Source organism: Cervus elaphus, chromosome 5 (genome assembly GCF_910594005.1).
Source record: "Cervus elaphus chromosome 5, mCerEla1.1, whole genome shotgun sequence".
Classification (NCBI taxonomy): domain Eukaryota; kingdom Metazoa; phylum Chordata; class Mammalia; order Artiodactyla; family Cervidae; genus Cervus; species Cervus elaphus.
The window spans coordinates 122,091,806-122,111,686 of record NC_057819.1 but is presented as its reverse complement, the minus strand read 5'-3'; the positions used below and the strand labels follow the sequence as shown (position 1 = coordinate 122,111,686).

Genomic DNA, 19,881 nt, shown 5'->3' with positions numbered 1-19,881 from the left:
CCCCAGTTCAAGGTAAGAGAAGGTTTCTGTCTCCCAGAATCTCTCCCCTGCCCTTTTGCCCTTCTTCTGAGACTGAAAGCCCTGCTTTTCATCACTGTAGACTAGTTTAATCTTTCCTAGGATTTCTTAAGAAATCATGCAGTGTATACTCCTCAGTTTGGCCTTTTTTTTTTTATTAACATGTTTTTGAGATTCATCCATGTTGCTTGTTTGGGCAGTTTTTTTTCCTTTGTGATTGTTGATTGATATTTGAGAAGTATTCTCTTGTATGGACTTAACATCATTGGTTGATTCATTCACCTGTTGCTGGACACCTGGGTCTTTTCTAGGTTGGACTGTTAGGCATGTTATGGCTGTGAACATTTGTGAAAGAGTCTGTGTGGACAGAGGGTCTCATTTCTCTTGGTCAAACACCTAAGGGTGAAGTGACTTTACTAAGAAGCTGACAGACTTTCCCAAAGCAGTCCCACCATTGTATATTCCCACCAGCAGTGTGGGAGAGTTGCTCTGTAACCTTGCCAGCCCTTGATGTTGTCAGTTTTTTAATACTGGCCATTCTGTGGATGTGCAGTGATATCATGCATCTCTTTGGCTTGCATTTCACTGATTACCAATGGTGTTGAACATCTCTTGATGTGCTTGTTACCCATTCCTGTATCTTCTTTAGTGAATTTCTCTTTGATCATTTTTAATGGGTTTGTGTTTTTATTTTAAGAATTCTTTATATATCCTAGATGCAAGTCAGCTGTAAATTGTGTGTATTAGGAATATTTCTCTGATTCTGTCCATTGCCTTTTCATTTCTTGATAATATATTATTCATATTTTGACTCTTGCTTAATTTTTCACTTAGAAGCGTACAGTCAAAAATATTTGGAGGCTGTTGCCCTTCTGCATTGGCAGAAGAAATTGCTGTGAACTGGGGAGAGGAAGGAGGGAGCCCAGGCCCTGCGCTTGGCTCTGCTTATGAGTTTTGTCTTAGTGAGGTGTCTGTTGGAGAGCCTGCTCTGGTTTCATGTGAATGTTATTTGGGCAAGTTTGGGGTAATCTCAGTAGTCCTATCTCAGAGGAGTAATCGCTTCTCTGAGTACCTGCCGTATGCTTGGGGTGCCAGTCTGCTGCTACTGTCAGTGACATGGCCGGAGGGCCTGCTTAGCCATCTGTACTCAGAGCGTGGGTGTGGTGATTTGTGATCCAGGTGAGAGCAGGCTCGTGGGATTATTTCTACACTAGTGAAAATCGTTGTTAGCCTAGAACATGTTTTGAATGACTGGAAATTAAAGTAGAATTTGTACTGTTTGTTTGTTTGTTTGTTTTTGTAAAACTGCTGGTAGCACAAAGCTTCACATTGGCTACACTGATATGTAATACCACCATCACCCTCAGCCTGGCATCAGGATTTTAAATGGATGTGCTCCTGAGTCAGCCTCCCCCAAACAGCAAATTGCCACACAGAATAGTAGATAAGGCAGTTCTTTCCAGTACCTTCATTAATGGAATCACAGTGCAACAAATGGCCAACAGACAAAATTTTTCTCCAAGCCAAAGAAAAACTCGGAAGCAATTGTGAAGCTGCTCGTCACATGTGTTGCTGGAAAACCCAACACCAGTCCTCTAAATTGGGTCAGGAATGCTTCTGGAATCAAGGCTTCCTGGTCTGTGGGTACAAAGGCAGATCTACCTGTGGAAAGGTACCATTTCCTAGTATACTAGTACCTTAGGATACAGGCCCAGCTTCATACTATGTGGGGTCCAGCGCAAAATGAAAATGTGGTTTAAGAATGCTGTAAAAATCTATAAGGATGTATTATACAGCAGAGGGAATATAACCAATATTTTATAATTGTAAATGGAACATATCTTTAAAAATTCAAGTGTGTCATTCACTTGAAACTTAAAATAATATTGTATATCAGCTATACCTCAATTTTTTTTAAAAAGCTGCAAAAGCTTTTGATTTCTTCTGTAGTTTCTCTCAACCTGCCGTGGTATTTTTGTTATTTGATACCAAGCTTTTTTAGGTGGAAGGGTACTCAGTGGGGCAAGTGCAGACTCTCCCAGGTGTCCAGGGTGCCCCTGTCCAGGACTTTTCCTGGACAGTGGGTGTTCGTGGAGGGGAAGGGATTGCAAGAGGCAAGATGTGTGTGAGCTGAGCTTCCAAGCCCAAGGCTGTGGTCCATTGACCTGTTGGGCCTCAGTTACATAAAACAGACTCAGGTAATGGTTTAGGAGATTACAAGGTGCTGGCTACAAAATTCAGCCTTAGCTGTGGGCCCTTCTGAGCACAGCTCCTGTTTGACTCACTAACTGCCCGCATGCCCACAGTGGCCCTATCTACTCAGGTGCTGTGTAGTTTCTAAGTCACCTCAAGGCTAAACATGGAGTGAAAGTTCTTTACTCAGAGGTGAAACTGACAGGCCAGGACCTGAGCTCAGGTTGCAGGTGTCTTACAGAATCAGGCTTTTGAGGCTCCGGTTAGAAACTCATGCTAAACCCAACAAAACCTACAACAGTGTGACTCCCTTTAATAAACACCATTGTGTTTCATGAATTTTCATAGAATGTTTTCATGTTTTCTTACACCTTCGGGTAAGAAGTCAAGCTGAGGTAATAGGTATTGCTTGAGGTTTACTGCTGAGGAGCAGCAAAGAAAAGCATGGACTGTTTAGGGTTTCAGGTTCTTCCCAGTATGGTCTTCATTATCCTAACCCATTTTTTTTTTTCCTAACCCATTTTAAACTGGATCAGATTCTTGACCTGTGACTTACTCTCTTTGATGGGTGGACACTAGCCTCCCAAAGCCACTTCCTCTGAGGTAAGCCCTCTCATGGGCTGGTGAGCTGCCACTCCATACACCCTCTTCTGAGATGAAGGGAGCGCCTGCGGGGCTCTGGGTGGTCCATTCAGACCCATGTGGCGGCAGCTTAGGGTGACCGGTGGGCAGGACTGACTGGTGGTGTGGACATGTTGCTCCTGGAGCCACAGAAAAGGCAGCCTGGGGTGGGGAGTGGTTTATCAGTCACTGACAAATATGACTGTTAAGGGCCACAGTCTATTAAAGGTTGTAGTAAAAGTTTCAATATTTCTGTTATAAATTAGAGGAAACTAGTAGAAGAGAATGATGAAAATGGATATCTAGGTCCATTTAAAGTGCCTCTTTGGCTAAGCCTCCTTAGGGTTTGGAAAGAAGAGAAATTTTTCTTCCATTTTTGCAAAAGATAAAGAGGCATGGCTTGTCGTTGTAGCTCAGTTAGGACTGGAGCACATCATTAAAACTCCTGTGATAGTGTTCCTCCTTCAAGGTGATGCTCGCTTGAGTCCTGAAGGCCATTCTCTAATACCAGACTTGCGGGCTGAATTTTTTAGGCTCCTTCTGTGATGTGGCGAATGTACCCTCTTAACCACTGAGGACACCAAGTGTGTCTCTGTCTAGGTTCAGGAAGGGCTGGTTGGATGCCCCCTCTGGGATTATGGGGAATGGGCACCTCAAAGGCCGTGTGTCCACGTAGGCATTGCACCCCGTGGCCTGTTCCTCATCCACCCCATCCATCTGCATCTCAGTAATTGACCAACATTCCCTCAGTCACAGAAGCCAGACGTGAAGCTAGTCATCCTGCGGTCTTCTCCCCTCTGTGCCCGCACATATGGGTGTGTCAGCAGGGCCATTTCTATTTCCATTTCCCAAACTAATCAGACCTCATCTCTCTCTGTCCTCACAGACCCTTGCAGTGTGAACACTGCACACCTTGGCTCCTTGGGAACCTCCTCACTCATTTCCTTATTTCCCCCCACCTCCCGATCCACTCTTGGATATAACTGATCCTGTTGCCCTCCTCCTTGGCAGTCACTGCTGCCCACCCCAAGTCATTGATGGCTCCAGAGCTCTGTCCACCCTGTGTGACACGTTATTTTTATTATCACAGTCTTTTCCTTTGCCAGTCCTGAGATTATAGGATCAGATTCTCTTCCTCTTCATAGTAGATTATCATTGTCAGCTGTCATAGGTTGAATGACAGAGTAACTGCTCTTACTTCTTCCCTTGGAGAGCAGCTCAGTAGCTGAGCTGCTGTCTCTGTGGCCTGTTGCATAGCTGAAAGGACTTGAAATGACCTTTTCCAGATGTCTCTTGGGATTGCTAACACTAAGGAGGTGATGTTGTGTGGGGAGGGCCCTCGCTGGGGGCCCTCCTGCCCATTGACTGCAGGCGTGGCCACAGGACTCATTTATTCTGTCTGGAAACCATCGGTGTCCTCAGTGGGGTCATTGCATCAGCCTGGACCCCAGAGTGAGGGAAAAGTGGTGCAGAGCAACCGTGTTTATGGGGTGGATGGATGGCAGAAGCTGGACCCAGCCCTTTGGTGTGAGCAACAGAGAGCTAGGGCCGTTTGCAGCACAGTTGGGCCTGTTCTGGATGTTAGGACATTCGGTGCTATGCTCTGGGAACATGGTTTGGACATAGTCTTCTGTGTGAATATTGATACATGTGTGATGGGACAGATACTCTTCCCAGGAGAGAAGAAATACAAATTATAGAATATGCTATTACCACAAACCACAGCTTCTTGGGTCACAGTCTGGAAGCCCAGTGACGGGATAGCATGTAGATTTAACAGACATCAACTGTGCTGGGTGACTGTGAGGGCACAGAAGTCAGGGTCAGTTGTGTAGATATGGCCATGACTCTGTTCTGTGTACTGCAGAACTGGGGTTGTACTCCCCTGCTTAGTTCAAGGCTGACTGTCAGGGACACACAGGCTCTGGGGGAGGGATGAGAACTGCAGTGAGGTGATGCTTCGTAACTGTCAGGTGTCCCACAAGATTATTCTTGGGATTTGATGGGATTCTGAACTGCATAGAAGAGAGCTAATGATGGGGGTACATCCCAGAACAGGGCTCACAGACAGACCGTGGAGAAGGTCCAGTCTGACAGTTAGAAGAATGGGTGGTTTCCAGACTCTTTATGTCTGTGCTCACCTCGTCACTGTGCTCACAGTTCCTAGCCTGGCACAGGCCCAGTGACACCTGGGGTGATCTGTCAAGCTTTGCATTAGATGCCGTGAACGTTTCCAAATTTTTTATTTTTCTTTGAAATTACTCAGATTTATAGAAAAGTTGCAAAATAGAACAAATATTCTCATTTTTCCAGATTCCCCAAATACTAACATTGACCACATTTGCTTCATCGCTGTATTTTTTCCCTGAAATTTTTGAGAATAAGCTGCATATATAATGCATTTTTACCTCTGAAATATTTCCATGTCTAATTGCTAAAAAATTCTCCATAACTGTAGCCCAGGTACTAACACTACTTAGCATTGATACAACACTTGATCTTAACTGGACTTAGCAGTTGTTTACCGACGCCCATTTTCTAGAGTCAGGTCACCTATGCTTTGAACTTTCCTCTCATTTGTGACTGTTCCTCAGCCTGTGTCTTCTGTGACATTTATGTTTTAGAAGAGGGCAGGCCAGTTGTTTTGTAGAATACTTGTCTGATGTTTCCTCTTGGTGAGGTCCAGATTTGTTATTTTGGCAGGAAATCCAGAGGTGAGGCTCTGTCTTCTCAGCACCCTATGGCAGGGGCACTCTTCCTGCTTTGTGCCATGACCATGGGGGTGGCATCTGTAGGCCTTCTCCCATTAAGCTTCCTAACACACTCTAAAAACTGAGGGACTCCAGAGTTATCCTCATAATGACTGTCTGAATTGCATTCAGACATTTTTTTTTTTTCGGAGTAGCTAGAAATGGAACCTTCTTGTAGGGAGATTTTTTTCCCAACTTAGAATGTGTGTGTATCTGAGTAGTTAATCTTTGCCACGACAAAGGATGACAGGAGGCTGGGGGACATGGTGGCTGTCTCCCCCAGGGCTTGCAGTCACTTAGTTAGCGTCAAGGTGGAAGCCTGCTCTGCTGTGATCCTTTCCAAGTGGCGCTCTGGGGCCGGATCACTGCTCCTGCCTGTCTTATCGTTTGTGGGGGTGAAGAGCATGGGAACCAACTTCTACCTGAGGCCAGCTCCACCTCTGAAATGGCCCAACTGGACTTGGTTGTAGGGAATAGTTTGCCTGATTGGTTAATTGTTTAAACTTGCTTTGCATAGAGATATCACTCAATTTGACTTTCCATTTGGTTGGAGATTTCAATATGGCTAATTTCTGCCTAGCTATATGATGTTAGTATTAAGTATTTGCAGCAAGGCCTGGCTTTGTGCATAAAGAACAGATTTTCAGAATCCTTAGAGCTTCTTTGTGAATCAGGAAATTCAGATCTCTGGACCCAAGCCATTGTCTTGTATGTCTCATTTGTAAGAGTTTCCACTCCAAGAAAGATGCCTGTCACCACATACAGGAGACTAAAAGAGAGATGGCGAGAAAGGTGTTTGCAGCTCTGAATCCCTATTAAAATTATTAATGTTTATTCAAGTAAAAGAAACTTAGTTCTTATCAGGGTCCTTGCCTAAGTTTGAAACCATCAGCTGTTGTGTTGCTTCAGTTTTGATTTGTGACTCGAGGTTTGTGACTTTTCAGTATCTGGTCAGATTTTGCTCATTGCCTGCTCAGTTTTTGCTTAGGGGGTTGTGGTTCTGCTTTCTGCTATCTGGCTTTTCTTATTGTTCATTTTAAAATCTTTCCCTGAGACTTCCCTGGTGGTCCTGCCTTCCAATGCAGGGAACCCAGGCTCCATCCCTGGTTTGGGGAACTGAGATGCCACATGCCCACAGGGCAGCTTTATTACAAATCTTTTAGGATCAATTACAGTGTTTTTAAAGAGCACACAGTGTTAGGTATTGTGATGGTACAAAGCAGCGTGAGACACGGACAGCATGCTCTTAATTTTCCAAATCAGTATAGTATCTTACAGGCTCTTAAACCCTTAGATGACCTGAAGTGCTTCATGGGAACAAGGACCAGCATGCCCAGACATAAATAACCTCTTGGTGGTGGTATGGGGCAGACAGCGTTCTGATACTCACCTTGTTTTGTCTGCTGTTTTAATGTTTTGCTGCTCTTTTTCCTTTTGTGACACAATTTAAAAATTATCCCATTGTTTTTTATTTCTGACTTAGAAAAGTCAAACAGTGGCTTTTCGCATCCCCTAAAGGGGACCAAGGATGTCTTCACTAACTGAACCCCAAAGAGAACTCAAAAAACATTTTGAAGTACTTGGCTTTGAATGTAACAAACAGAAAAATCAGTTATAACGTGGGTACGCATAGTAATCACAATCCTGGTAAAGAAATAGGCCATTGTTAACTCAAAATGGACTGTGAACCCCGACATTATCAACATTTTACCAGTCTCTGTATCCATCTACAGAAGGCTTTTTTTTTTTTAATTTTTAAAGAAAATCTCTTTATTGAAGTACACTGCATGTACAGAAAAGTGTATGCTTCATCCGTGTATAGTATAACTCAATGAATTTTCACTAATAGGAACTCACTCGTGTAATCAGAACCCAGATTAAAAAATAGAAAGTTACCAGACTACCTGGGTAGCTTTTAATTGTGATTCATGGCTTACACACATATGAGAAAGAGTTCATGTTTATATGTAAACAGAAATGCCATTTTCACCTGTCAGGTGGGGTTGGGGTTGATGGCGGCGTCCCCTGCTGGCTAGGATACTCTCACTTGCTGTTCGTCAGAGGTTGCCGGCAGGTGGCCTGATGGTGCTTTGTGTCACTTTAGATGCCCTGTGTGTCCTTGGAGCCTGAGGTTTACAGATGATGCCCATGCTGAGGAGACGATTGTTGTCTTTAACTGGGGACTTTGAGAATAGGATACAAAGGAAGGAAGTCCTCCGTGTGATGGTGCTTGCCCTGAAGGCAGCACTCAGTCCGTCTGTGCATCGGACCCTATGGGTGGTGACACTGAGGGAACACAAACGCCAAGGACCAGCATGGAGTGTGTGGTCCTATTTGTGGTCCTATTTGTGAAAAGCAGAAATAAACCCCTAGAGACATGCAGGTGCCCCTTGGGGAAGAAGGAGTCCCATTCTTACATTCCTGTGTTGGAATTATGCACAGGGCTGTGTTGCTTCCACTGCATGTGGAGGACAGGCGGGTGCATGTGCTGCTCCTCTGGTCCAGGCTGGGCCTCTGTGAGCTCCTGGGCGACAGTGAAACAAACAGCACAGTGGATGGTGAATGTCCAACTGTAGGAAAAGCAAGTATTGATATCTTACAGTGAGGCTGAAAGTAGTTTGGTTTTTTTGTTTTGATAAACATTCGAATGTGAGAAGTATCTGACTTAATCCTCATGGCACTCGCGGAGGGAGATGCTGTCATCTGTTCTGTGGCTGAGGGAACAAGCACAGCCAGGTAACTGCTCTGTAGGATCGGAAGCCCTCGTGCTGGTAAAAATGCTTGTTCTAACAGCCTGGCCTTCTTGGTGAACAGGGACCATCGCCTGAGGGTGGGGCTCAGGAGCTACATAGGGGAGGAAAGGGAGGAAACTTCCTTACTCTCATCATCATTATGTATGTTGTGTTAGAAGTTAAGGCCAGTGAGAGTCTTAATGCCCTTCTTTTCTAGGCCTGGAGTTGATTATTCTAATCTTATGTTAGCAACAAAGAGGCAATTGTGGGCTTACCATTTGTTCATTTATTCCTGTGGTTTGCTTATTTTAATTACATTTCTAATGTATAAAATGGGACACTTTTTCACTAATTCAACAAGTGTGTACCGAGGCCCATCTCTGCATTTATCAGGGTCTCTTCTGGTCTCTGGATTATAGCGCGGAACCCTGAAGGCAAGGACTTTGTTCCAGTGGAGCTTGTATCCTATTGGGTGACAACAAGCAGAAATGGGGTAACATAGAGTCATGTGGCCAGAGTGAAATGAACAAGGCAGCAAGGGGAGGGTGCAGGGCGATCAGGAAACCCTTGGATAGGTGACTGAGGGGTTGCAGGGGGCCCCTGGGTAGTGAACAAGGGGAAGAACAGATAAGAGGCTGTGATGTGGGGGCTGACCCAGAGTGGGGTGGGGTCCCTGGAGCACTGAAGTGGAGGAAGGGCAGCACCCATGGGACCTCATGTGAGGAGGACCTCAAGAGAGACAGGGCTGTGCCTGAGGGCAGGAGAGTCAGAGGCTGGCTTTTTTCTGTCTTTGAACACCACATGCAGATCATGCTGTTTTAGAAACATCCTGGCTCCTGGCTGCAGACAGACCAGGGTGGGAACCTAAGAGAAGGGCTGGGCAGGAGATGTCCTCGGAGGTCGGCAGCAGGTGAAAGGCGGACCTGGGGCTGCTCCTCCTCGTGATGAGGCCATCCATGCCCTGTGGGTTAGCAGCATTCCTGCCTGGCCTTCCCCACTCCAAGCCTGGGGCTTGTCTCCCAATCCTGAGTCTGTCTCAGACCCTGCCTGGTGCAGGTTAAGTGGTATTTGAGTCTTTTTTGAATCTGCTCTACCATTTTTTTCCCCTGTTGGGCTGATCTAAATGAGGTTTTTGCTTACTAGTGTTTTTAACTCATGAGACGACATCTCCTTTGTGGTATCACACGTTAAGCAACTTGTAACACTTGAGATGAGGTTGAAGTGGGCTTCTCGCTGACTCTTCAACACAAGTCAAGGCTCCAGTATGTCTGGGGACACGTGGGCTCTGTCCCCTGCTGTGGGTCCTGCCGCTCGGCAGTCAGGTGCTGACAGTTGGCTTTTCTTTTTTAGGTGCACGTTCAGGTTTCCGAGCACAAACATCAAGATCACGTTCACTGCCCTGTCCAGCGAGAAGAGGGAGAAACAGGAGGCACCCGAGTCCCCGGTGAAGCCTGTGCAGGCTCACATCTCGCCGCTGACCATCAACATTCCAGACACCATGGCCCACCTCATCAGCCCCCTCCCCTCCCCCACAGGAACCATCAGGTATACAGCAGCTCCCATAGGGCATGGGAGTCACCGTAGCGTCAGGGTGTACGTGTGGACACAACACTGTCCAAGTTTCAGTCCTTGCCTCTTTCTTTGGGACATTCAGAAGCCATTGTGCATCACAGTAGTGGGCAGCAGTGCATAGTGATGATGCCTTCCTTCCCAGGTACTGAGCTGCATGGAGAGAGAGATGTTGAGGACACTTAAAATGTTGTTCAGTTTCTGAACACTGTTTGCTCTCGCTTTCTTGCATGTGAAACACAGTTCCCAAATGTTCCTGGTTTTCACTTGTGGATTCTTTTATTTGAGTAAGTTTAGGCATAGATGATTTGTGGTATTGGTCTAAAGTGTGAGTCATGTTTTCAGTTGCATTTTGGTTTGATATCAAGAGTATCTTGGTTTGTTACAACTTAATGTGAATTCTGATCACTTACAGTTTGGATTTCTGAGTTTGACCTCAGTAAGGTGACAAACTTGTGTCTGTCCTGATGTCCCAAGAGTGTCAGGAAGTAGAGAATGGTGCCTTCAGGGCCTGCTCTTCACCACGGAATCCAGTGCAAGATGGTTACGGTTGTGCTGAGCTTTCAGGGGCAGCAGCTGAGGGTCAGGTCAGGAATCGCCCAGGACCTGCAGATGAGACCCTGAGGTAAGGCTCAGATGGTCAGTCCTCTTTTGTTCAGTCAGAAGAGTGGAGTATGTATGCAGACATCTTCTTTAGTGTGAGTAGTGTTAGACTTAGGTGCAGATGAACACACTTGCTTCTCTTGCAAGCCTAGCTCCTGCTGTCCACAGGGCCTGGCTGGGAGGCAGAGAAGACATTGTTTGCCTTGTCCACTGTGGCTGACCCCACATGTAGCTGAGTGAGGAGGGCACAGGGGGAATACTGCAGCTCTGGCTTATAGCTTTCAGTCAGACACTTCTGTTTCTTATCTTAAAAACCAGCATGGACAGAAAGGTATCCCTCTGGAAAGGCCTCTGGAGGGAGTGTCAGGTAGACTGGCTGGTCGGCTCCGTGTGAGTGCAGCTGCTATTGGTCGGGCCCCTTCTCTGCCCCCTGCCATGGCCACTCTGCCGAAGAAGCTGCCTCTGTCTCACCCACTTGGTTGAATTTGTCTCTGTGTGACTAGATGGATCAGGTAGTAAGTGTGGCAGTGAGTAGGCAAAAATCAGCAGCTGCATGGCCAGATTTTTCTTCAGCACTGCATGAAAAGTGTGCAGAATTCACAGAGGAAGAGGAGAACGCCCCTGTTTACCCACATGGGATAGCGCCCCCCAGTGGGAACAGTACTTGGGGGTCAAGCCACTGACGCATTGCCCGTGGGTGCTCAAGGAACCGGGTGCTCCTGACCCAACCTCTCCTCACCTCCTGGCATGTCTTCATCCTGTATTCCTTGCTCATCTTCACCCCACGGCCCTGCACCATTGTTGAGCAGCACAGTGTCTCTGCTGCTGAGATGACTCGTGGGGGAACCCACCACCACCCAGCCACCTGCCCCGCGTCGGGCCTTCTGAATCGTTAGCTGGTTTTAAAGTCAGAGCGAGAGCTCATGCCTGTGGTTCTGGGGTCTGTCTTGTCCCTCTCTCTCCCGTGCTTTGAGTTGTTCCTGGCACGCAGTAAACTCTTGTTTCGAGGGTGAGTGCATATACTGATGGTGCCTTTTCTTGGTAGAGAGTCCAGTGGTGCTTCAGAGGGTACCAGGTAATAGAGTGTTGCTCCACCTTCTGGCCCGTTCCTTTCTAGTTCAGTTTTCAGAGGTAACTACTGTTTCTTAAGTATTTTTTCCAGAAACTTTTTAAATGTTTTCAATACTTATTTTTTATCCAAAATACAAATGGGATCTAACCATATATACTGTTCTATAACTTACTGGATTTTTAAAGCAATCTTTTCTTGGCATCTTTCCATTTCAGTAGCTTTTGCTGTTCTGTAAAGTATAATACTGTACAGAAAGGGGAGCATAAATTAAATACGTAACTTGGTGAATTTACAAATAAAGTGTCTTCTAATCAGCAAAGATCAAAAATCAAAACATTCTCAGTGTCATGGACCAGCCCTACCTCATGGGAAAAAAAAGTGCATATTTAAAAGTGGGTTTCTGTTTCTGATTTCTGTGTGTTTCCTGTGAGCCCCTCACAGCCTACCTGCATGTGTATCTGTTTCTACCGCCTCCTTCCCTCTGTGTGTCCTGTCTTCAGCCTGGCTGCTGTTCCCTTCTCTCCAAATTTCCCTTGACCTTTCTGGTATAGCTTGGAAGCCATTGTCCTTCGTTGCTGCCTGTCCTCAACTCCTTGGTGGAGGGGGACGAGCAGAGTGGTGCTCTTTGCTCCTCTTCCAGGCTGAGCTCAAGAGCCGTCATGTATGGCTCTGTGTCCTTGGTAAGTTCCTAAGGCGATACGTGTGGAAGCAAATACCTGATTCCTTGGAGTGATCTTAAATTTCACAAAGATTAATGAGTCCATTTTTCCAGTGAATACGCTAAAGTTCTCTTACTTTTAAAATTTGTTTTCCTTGAAATAAGAGCAAATTACTGAAATACAGTATGAGGTATGTTCTATAATAGACTGATAGGAACAACCTTTTCTCGTCCACAGTGCTGCGAACTCCTGTCCTTCTAGCCCCCGGGGAGCAGGGTCTTCAGGGTACAAAATGGGCCGTGTGATACCATCTGACCTCAATTTAATGGCCGACAACTCACAGCCAGAAAACGAGAAGGAAGCTTCGGGTGGAGACAGCCCAAAGGTAAATAAATGTTTTATAGCTTTGAAACAGAACCCAGGGCCTGTTGGGTAGCAGCTATCTTCACCTGCATGTCAAGGAACACCCTCCCTCCTCCAGGGCCTTTTGAGAAGTGCCCGTCTATGTGGATGCGGGATGATTGCTGAGCATGTTCTCGGTGCTGGGCTCTCAGAGGTGGATTCTTTTGATCATTCAGCCCTGGGCGCTTCTCGGTGGCAGCTGTGGGCCCAGATGCTAAGAGCTTGAACCCTTGGTCCTCATGGGGTCAAGTGCCTGGTGTCCTAGGAGACTGTTCTTGGAGTTCAGTATTGCTGTCCCAAATGCTGAAGGTTGCACATGTGCATGTCTGAACATGTGCACACATATGTACATGTACACACATATGCACACAAACACACACCTTGGGGAGGGAGGACACATCAGTCCCTTTTGGATGATAATTATTGGATGACCTATAGTAGGACCCTGCCTGTTTCTATTCTTTGACCCAGTAATGCCCCTTCTAGGACTTCATTTAAGGGAAATGGACAAAAATCTCAAACTAAAGTTCAAACAAAACAGAAAATTGAAAACAATGTAAGTGCCCCTAAAAGAAGGAAGGTTAATTAAGTAAGGGGATCTTGCATGATACAGATACTGATATGAAAGTGCTCTTGATAGAACGCTAAGTGAAAAAAGAGAATAAAACCAGACATAGTGTTACTTTAAGTATGCATTTATATAAAATGTGGTATATTCATGTAGTAGGACACGTGACACCCTGGGAATGGACAGGTCGTGGCTGTGCACCATCTACGGCAGCCAGGAGCCTCTTGCCCAGGGTGCTGGGCAGGCGCAGACACAGGGGCACTCTCTGTAGGATTCCATTCTTGTCCATTTCCTGGTTTAAAATCAGGCAAAACTAAATTGTATTGTTTTCAGATGCATTCTTAGATGGTAAAACTTAAGTCACAGCTGGATTCTGATTCTGATTAGTACAGAATGTCAGGAAAAGTGGCCTTTCTGGGAGGTTGAAAGTGGGTGGGGGGGCAGGGCATGAGGAAGCTTCTGGGATGTAGGCTGTGTTCTCTCTTGACCTAGCATTGGTTGTACTGTTGGTCATTTTATAGAAATTTGTCTTTGGCTTATACGAATATATTGTGGGCTTTCCTGTCTATTACGGTTTTTTTTTTTTTTAAATGGAAATGTATAGAAGAAAGATAAAAAAAAGAAATCCACACAGCAGCATAAGCACAGTGAGGAAGGCTTTATGCTTTTCCCTGGTAGGACTCCAGCTTTGTTGCTCCACCATCCCTGTCCTATAACTCAGGGTGAGCTCATTCAGTGGTCACATAGGGCAGTGCCTAACCCAAGTGCTCAGGAAATGTCAGCTGTTTGAAAGTGAGGTGCTGGGTGATTCAGTCTCTCTGTGCAGAGAACATGCTCCAGCCAGCTATAAGGACTAAGCTTAGCTTGTGCCAGTGAAGCCTGTGTTCCCTTTGGCTTTTTACCTACCTTCTTTGCCCATGCCACAGTCCTCTGCCTGTGTCTGCCTTTATTGTGTTTATCTCTAAACAATATCTAAATTGTTCATTTCTTAACCTCATATAAGGAGTATCGTCTTGAATGTATTGTTTTGCAGTTTACTGTTAGCATTCAACGTTATGTTTTGTTGATAAGTGTAGTTCACAGCTGGAGAGAGGTGCACCCTCTTCCCAGTGGGCTTGTGCATGTGTATGCGGTTCGGAGTCATCTCAGTGGCAGAGCCCCGGTGTGTTTGGGTACGCTGGGACCAGGAGTGCCAGCATCCTGCACTATGCATGGCAGCCCTCCACACCTGAGCAGTGCCTGCCTGAATGCCTTGGACCCTGGTGTGGGAACCCCGAGTCTGGCTCCTGGTACTCTCGTTTGCTTGGGTTTTCTTACAAGAGGAGCTCCTTGTGGACTCTTGGAGGTTCTGAGTGGACATCACTCTCCTGCTTTGGTGTTCAGCGTTCTTGCCCCGTCTCCTTGTGTGCATGAGAACCCCCACCAGGGCCTGGGAGATATGCCAGCTCACCCCACCCCTTGCCACCACTGGTATGGATCAGCATGTGTGCTCTGCACTCTACTGAGGTCCAGAAATTCTACTGAGTTTTTCTCATTTTCTTGTTCTTTTTGTTTTTGCCCTTTGGACTTTTTCCTTATGTGGTTTTAATGTTCTTTTTTATACTGTTCTATATGTCTTCATTTGTTTCCTCCAAATTTTCCAAGTGCTTTCCCATCATATTATATCCACCCCCTCCCCCCAACCCCCCACACACAGCCAAACTCAGTCCCTGGGCAGTGACAATACAGAGTCCTAGCCACTGGACAGCCAGGGAATTCTCCCCATCATACATTACTTTTATAGGAAGGAAGACAAGTATTATGGTAGAAATGCTTAAAAATGTCAAGAATCCTGAACTTCGGTAAGTTTAGTAAAAATTTTGTTTACTTCAATACTCTTTTTTTTTTAACTTTAATACAGGATGACTCAAAGCCACCTTATTCCTATGCACAATTAATCGTACAAGCGATTACAATGGCTCCTGATAAACAACTCACCCTAAATGGAATTTATACGCACATCACAAAAAACTATCCCTACTACAGGACTGCAGACAAGGGCTGGCAGGTAAATCCTTTTCCGTTTGTTATTAAATGTTTCTATTACATGTCCTGAAGGTGCTGGTTGACAACTGAGAGGGGCATGGAGTGGCTGTGTATGTAGCTGGGGCATAGGTAACATGAGATGAATGAGGGTCTCTTGTGCTGAGGGAGGAGGAGTGTCAGAGGCCTGCTGCTGCCACGCTTTTTCTAACCTCCTTATTAGCTCATAGTAGAAGGAATAGTGGTTCTGGAAGAAACCTCAGCCCTGTTTCTTACTGTCATGGTCTTCATGGATGGGAGAGACATGGGTCGTTTGAGATGTTTCTCTTCGACCAGTGAAGGAGGGAGAGTTAAAAATCCTGCCCATCCTTTACTTTGGAGTTCTTCTGTCTTCCTCATTGACTTCTGATGACATACATAGCTTTTTGAAGTTTGCACAGAGATGGTTTTCAAACTGTTACTGAGGAACCCTTTCTTCAAAAGATGCCTCCTCTAGGTGTCCAGTATACAAAACATGAACACAGTGCTACTCAACTGGGGAGCCTACCTACTTGTTGACTTGTACTTACAGCCTATTTTTAGGCTGTCTGTGAATCTGGGTCTCCTCAGAGGACATTTGGAAATCGGTACATAGTATTTCCATTGTTTAGCTTTTTAATTTAGTTTTTCAACCTCTGCATTGTATATGTTTTTCCTCCTTGTGCGTGTGTGGGTGTGGGTGTGTGTAGACATTTACTAGGCAGTTAGTAGAACCTCACTAATTCAGACAGTATGAGAAAGGGTAAGTTTGAAGTGTGGAACGGTAAAAGCATATCAAAAGAGAGAAGAAATATACATTTACAAATTTTGAATTCATTAGGTAATCAGGAATGGCCATAGAATTCCTTTGAGTCTTAATGAGTACATGATTCTTTGACAAGTACATTTGTTGAACCATAACCACAATCAAGTAATACAGTCAGGGGGTGGGGGGGTAAGCCATTTTCTGTTTAATGGAGGGTGAAGACTTTTTTCTTCCATCTGCAGATGTATGAACATGTTATGATAAAAATCCTGACTACTTCCTTTGTAAAGGGTCTTTAGTCTGTAAAGGCTACAGGTACAAAATGAGACCCAGCCTACTCCTGGGCTGGAGCATCTGTGCCCTGCCCGCCTTCTTGTTCACAGCCGGGTGGCATTTCCTAGTTGGCCATGAAGGAAGTGCTGGCTTGGGAAAAACACTTCCGTATTCAGCTACCTGGCAGGTCCCTTAAGATGATGTACAGAATCTGTAACAGTGAGGTTGTGCTTCTAAGAAAATGTCAAACAAAGCAGAGGCAGACAACAGTCCGTGTCCATGGAACACAGCTTCCTGTGCACGGCAGGTGAGGTCTCTCATAGTGTCCTGTCCAGGAGCTCAGTAGAGTTCCTCGCAGCTCACTGTGTGTAGAATTTTGATAATTTGAAATGCCAGTGAGCTGGACTGTAATGGGAGTATTTCTGAAAAACCTGGCCAGACTTTCAACATTGTATTTCCCTTCTGGTTGTATTTCCTGTGCTTTGTAGCATCCATTTATGCGAGAACTGACACTGTGCATCACAAGGTTTTCTTGTTAAAGGCTGAAGGGCAACCTCTTCCTGGCCTTAGTCTCCTGGGGAGTGAGTCAGGTCAGGAGGGGCTGTGATCACAGAGAGGTGAGGCCCACTGAGGTGACCCCTAAGCACAGATTGCTGCTGGCTCCTAAATTGACTTCACTGCCTGCTTAGAACTGAGAGTTACAAACTGTCATTAACACTTTTTATTGAAACATCTTCTTTTCTGTCCAGATAAAGGTTTATAAGGATGACTGTGCCTCTTGCCTATGAAAGGCTGCTCCTGAGACATTGAGCACCTGCTCCAGTTATTTTAGCGGGAAATGACTTTTCCTGCTCCAGCCTTCTTTAGTTTATGGACGTGCACTCAGATTTCTGTCCTCAGCAGTCCTTGCTCTCCCCAGCAGGCCTGCTTCTTGTGTCCTTTTCTGTGTCGTTGGACTCTCTGAGCTGCCCATCCTGAGGGACTGCACTTGGAGTCTCTACATGGAAGGTTCATTCCTGTTCCCTCTCTCCTGGCTGAAAGCAAAAGGAGTTTTGCAACCTTGTTTCATAAAAGACCCAGATCCTTTTTCATTTAAGGAAAAAAACCACCCAACTGTCAACCAAAACAGCGCATTTTTCAAGTTGGGGTTTGCAGACTGCATCCTGCCGCGCCCCAGGGGTCCGAGGAGGCGGCCGTGCGGTGCTTCTTGGAGCTTCAATCCCTCCCTCCACCTCAGTTTCTAAGATGACGTGTGTGGACTCTTCCCACTATACCAATTCTGAGCACTTAGTGGAAGTCCATAGCTCCTTACTTTATGTATTTTGCAGTCTACCTATGGCAAAGTTTTTCAATTAATCTGGAGCAAATTTGACAGTAGAGCCCCTCAAAGGATCGGAGCTGGTTTCTGAGAGTAGAGGGAGTGACTTGTGCTCACCTGCATCCTACACATTGGACTCTCCTTTAGAAAGTTCTTCCCGTAAATTTCTTTACAAGTTCTTACTACGCAGAATGCACACTGGCAAGTGCTCAGTGCTGAGTGGGGCTAACAGACACAAACTGCATTCTGGGCAGGAAGGCTAGAAGCGCTCAGGGAGGGCAGTAAAGCAGGCACAAGTGACCAGCTCTCCGCCTTTCCCCTTCCTCAGCTGGGTTCTGGGAAGCAGTCTCTACTGGGGAGAATTTGGAGAAAAGAGAATGTGCAAAGTATTGCAGACCCTTTCCTTCACATTTAGTTTTAAATAATAACCCACCTTTTCTCTGAATACTTCATAATAATCTGAGTCACTGGAATCGAATTAGTGTGGTTTTAATGTGTGTAGCTTGGTTTGATCAAATTACGAAGGCCTTTAATTACCTTAGAAATACAATTTCTGTATATGCGTCAAATATTTCTTAATACCTCTTCATATTTTCTAGAGTCTTGTTGGCTGGAGAATCACAGGTGACCATTAATTGGGCTCATTTGTCTGTGTGATTGTTGTCAGAGTGGAGGAGAATATACGCCCTCTTTTGATGGTGCAGACTGGGTTCAGAACAGAAAATAACAACTCCTTGACCTAAGAACTGACCATACAGCTTGTGGTGGTGTGGGGGGTAACAGCCGCCGTGTTGCTGACCCTGGTCCTGACCTTTGTCAGTGAGTAGAAGCCCTAGCGCCCCAGTCCCCTGAAGTAGCATTTCCTGCCTTCAGATTCCCACTGTGCTAACCTCCCTTTCTCCTCCTAACAACATGAACGTGAACCTACTTCACCCCAGTCAGTGCAGTTCCAGCCTTCACGTGGAGATCAGCACCGCCCTTGTCATGTGTCGCCCAGCACTGCGGCTAGGCAGTCACTTCTGAGCTCCTGTCTGAGTGCCGGCTCCCTGTGGTGCAGTCCAGAACTCTGGACCCTCAAAGCCAGTTCACAGTGCGAGTGTCCTCCACTGTCATTTTCTGGGCTGGCTTTTCTCAGACTTTTTTCTTAGGATCTGCCTTCTACTCCATACTCGAAAGTGTCTGAGTGCAGATAGAGGATCGCCTTCTCTGTCTTGATGGGGACACCAATAATAAGATTCGATTTTCTGGAGGGATTGGTTGGTAGGTCTTGGCTGATTATCAGCCAGACCCTGTGATAAAATATCATAGCAAGTATCTTTGGTTATGGAAATATTCTAAATCTAATATAATACATCTCCTTATAAACAGTCTCACAAATCAAACACAGCCTAACCTGTCCCTTCATCTTGCCAATGAGATGACTGATGTCCATAGGCATTGGTGGTTTGCTGTGGCCTGTGACTGGTGTGGTTCTTGAATAGTCCCTTAGATTGGTTGCAAAGTAGTAATTGACTTATTTGGATTTCTGAACCACCTCTGGCAATTCAGAATTTCAGGTTATGGCTGGCAGTTCTATTAGAAAGTTAATTGGAGAACTTAGAAATAATTTTTTGATAACCCAGAATTTTAGTTTGAATTGAAATTATAATAATTTATTTTTAATTTAAACACTACTGTAAGTGCGCAAAATGATCTGAATGCATGACTTCCATCCAGCTTTTCCTGAGCTTTTGGAGGTCTCCAATTTGGGTGCAGCAGGGAGGTCTCCTCAAGTCATGCATAAACTGTGAGCTGAGTTTTTGTAATAGAAAGAAGAATGGACTTAGGAATTGAGAAAGTTTCTCCATGTGCTTCACAAGATTATTTTGAGGATCAAATATATGGAAGTTCTTTGACTGGAAGATGGTGTCAATAATATTTCTCAAACTTTGGCTTATTTTTTTTCTCCTTTGCTGGTTTGCCAAATATCTTATAGCGGATTAATTCATTTTAAAAGCTCTGATGGATTCTATAAATTAATTTTATACTGATAAAAAAATATTTTAAAGGGGTAGCTGTTCTCAACACTGTTCGTTTCCAAAAGGAGAGAGGTCACAGTGATAGCCCTTGATTTCCTACCTGGTAAAAAGGTAGAAGTTGATGCTTTTCCCATTGGAAGTAACCTCTTTTCGTGTGGTATAGATTTCTCACCCCTTCTCCATGCCCCAGTTCCCTTCCTTGCCTCCCGGTGCCCACCCTGCCGTGCCGTTCACAGTGCCCCATGTCCTTGTCCGTTCCTCTGTAGAAGCCACCTGGCA

General features: G+C 45.4%; 1 protein-coding gene across 1 annotated transcript in view; it reads left to right on the top strand.

Moving 5' to 3' along the window:
- The window catches only part of FOXK2 (forkhead box K2), a 50,850-nt gene that overhangs the window by 14,465 nt on the left and 16,504 nt on the right, over positions 1-19,881 (top strand). Inside the window, exons 2-4 of the mRNA XM_043905111.1 lie at positions 9,665-9,859; positions 12,455-12,602; positions 15,088-15,234. Coding sequence (XP_043761046.1) covers positions 9,665-9,859; positions 12,455-12,602; positions 15,088-15,234 — 490 coding nt within the window. The remainder of the gene's footprint in view (positions 1-9,664; positions 9,860-12,454; positions 12,603-15,087; positions 15,235-19,881) is intronic.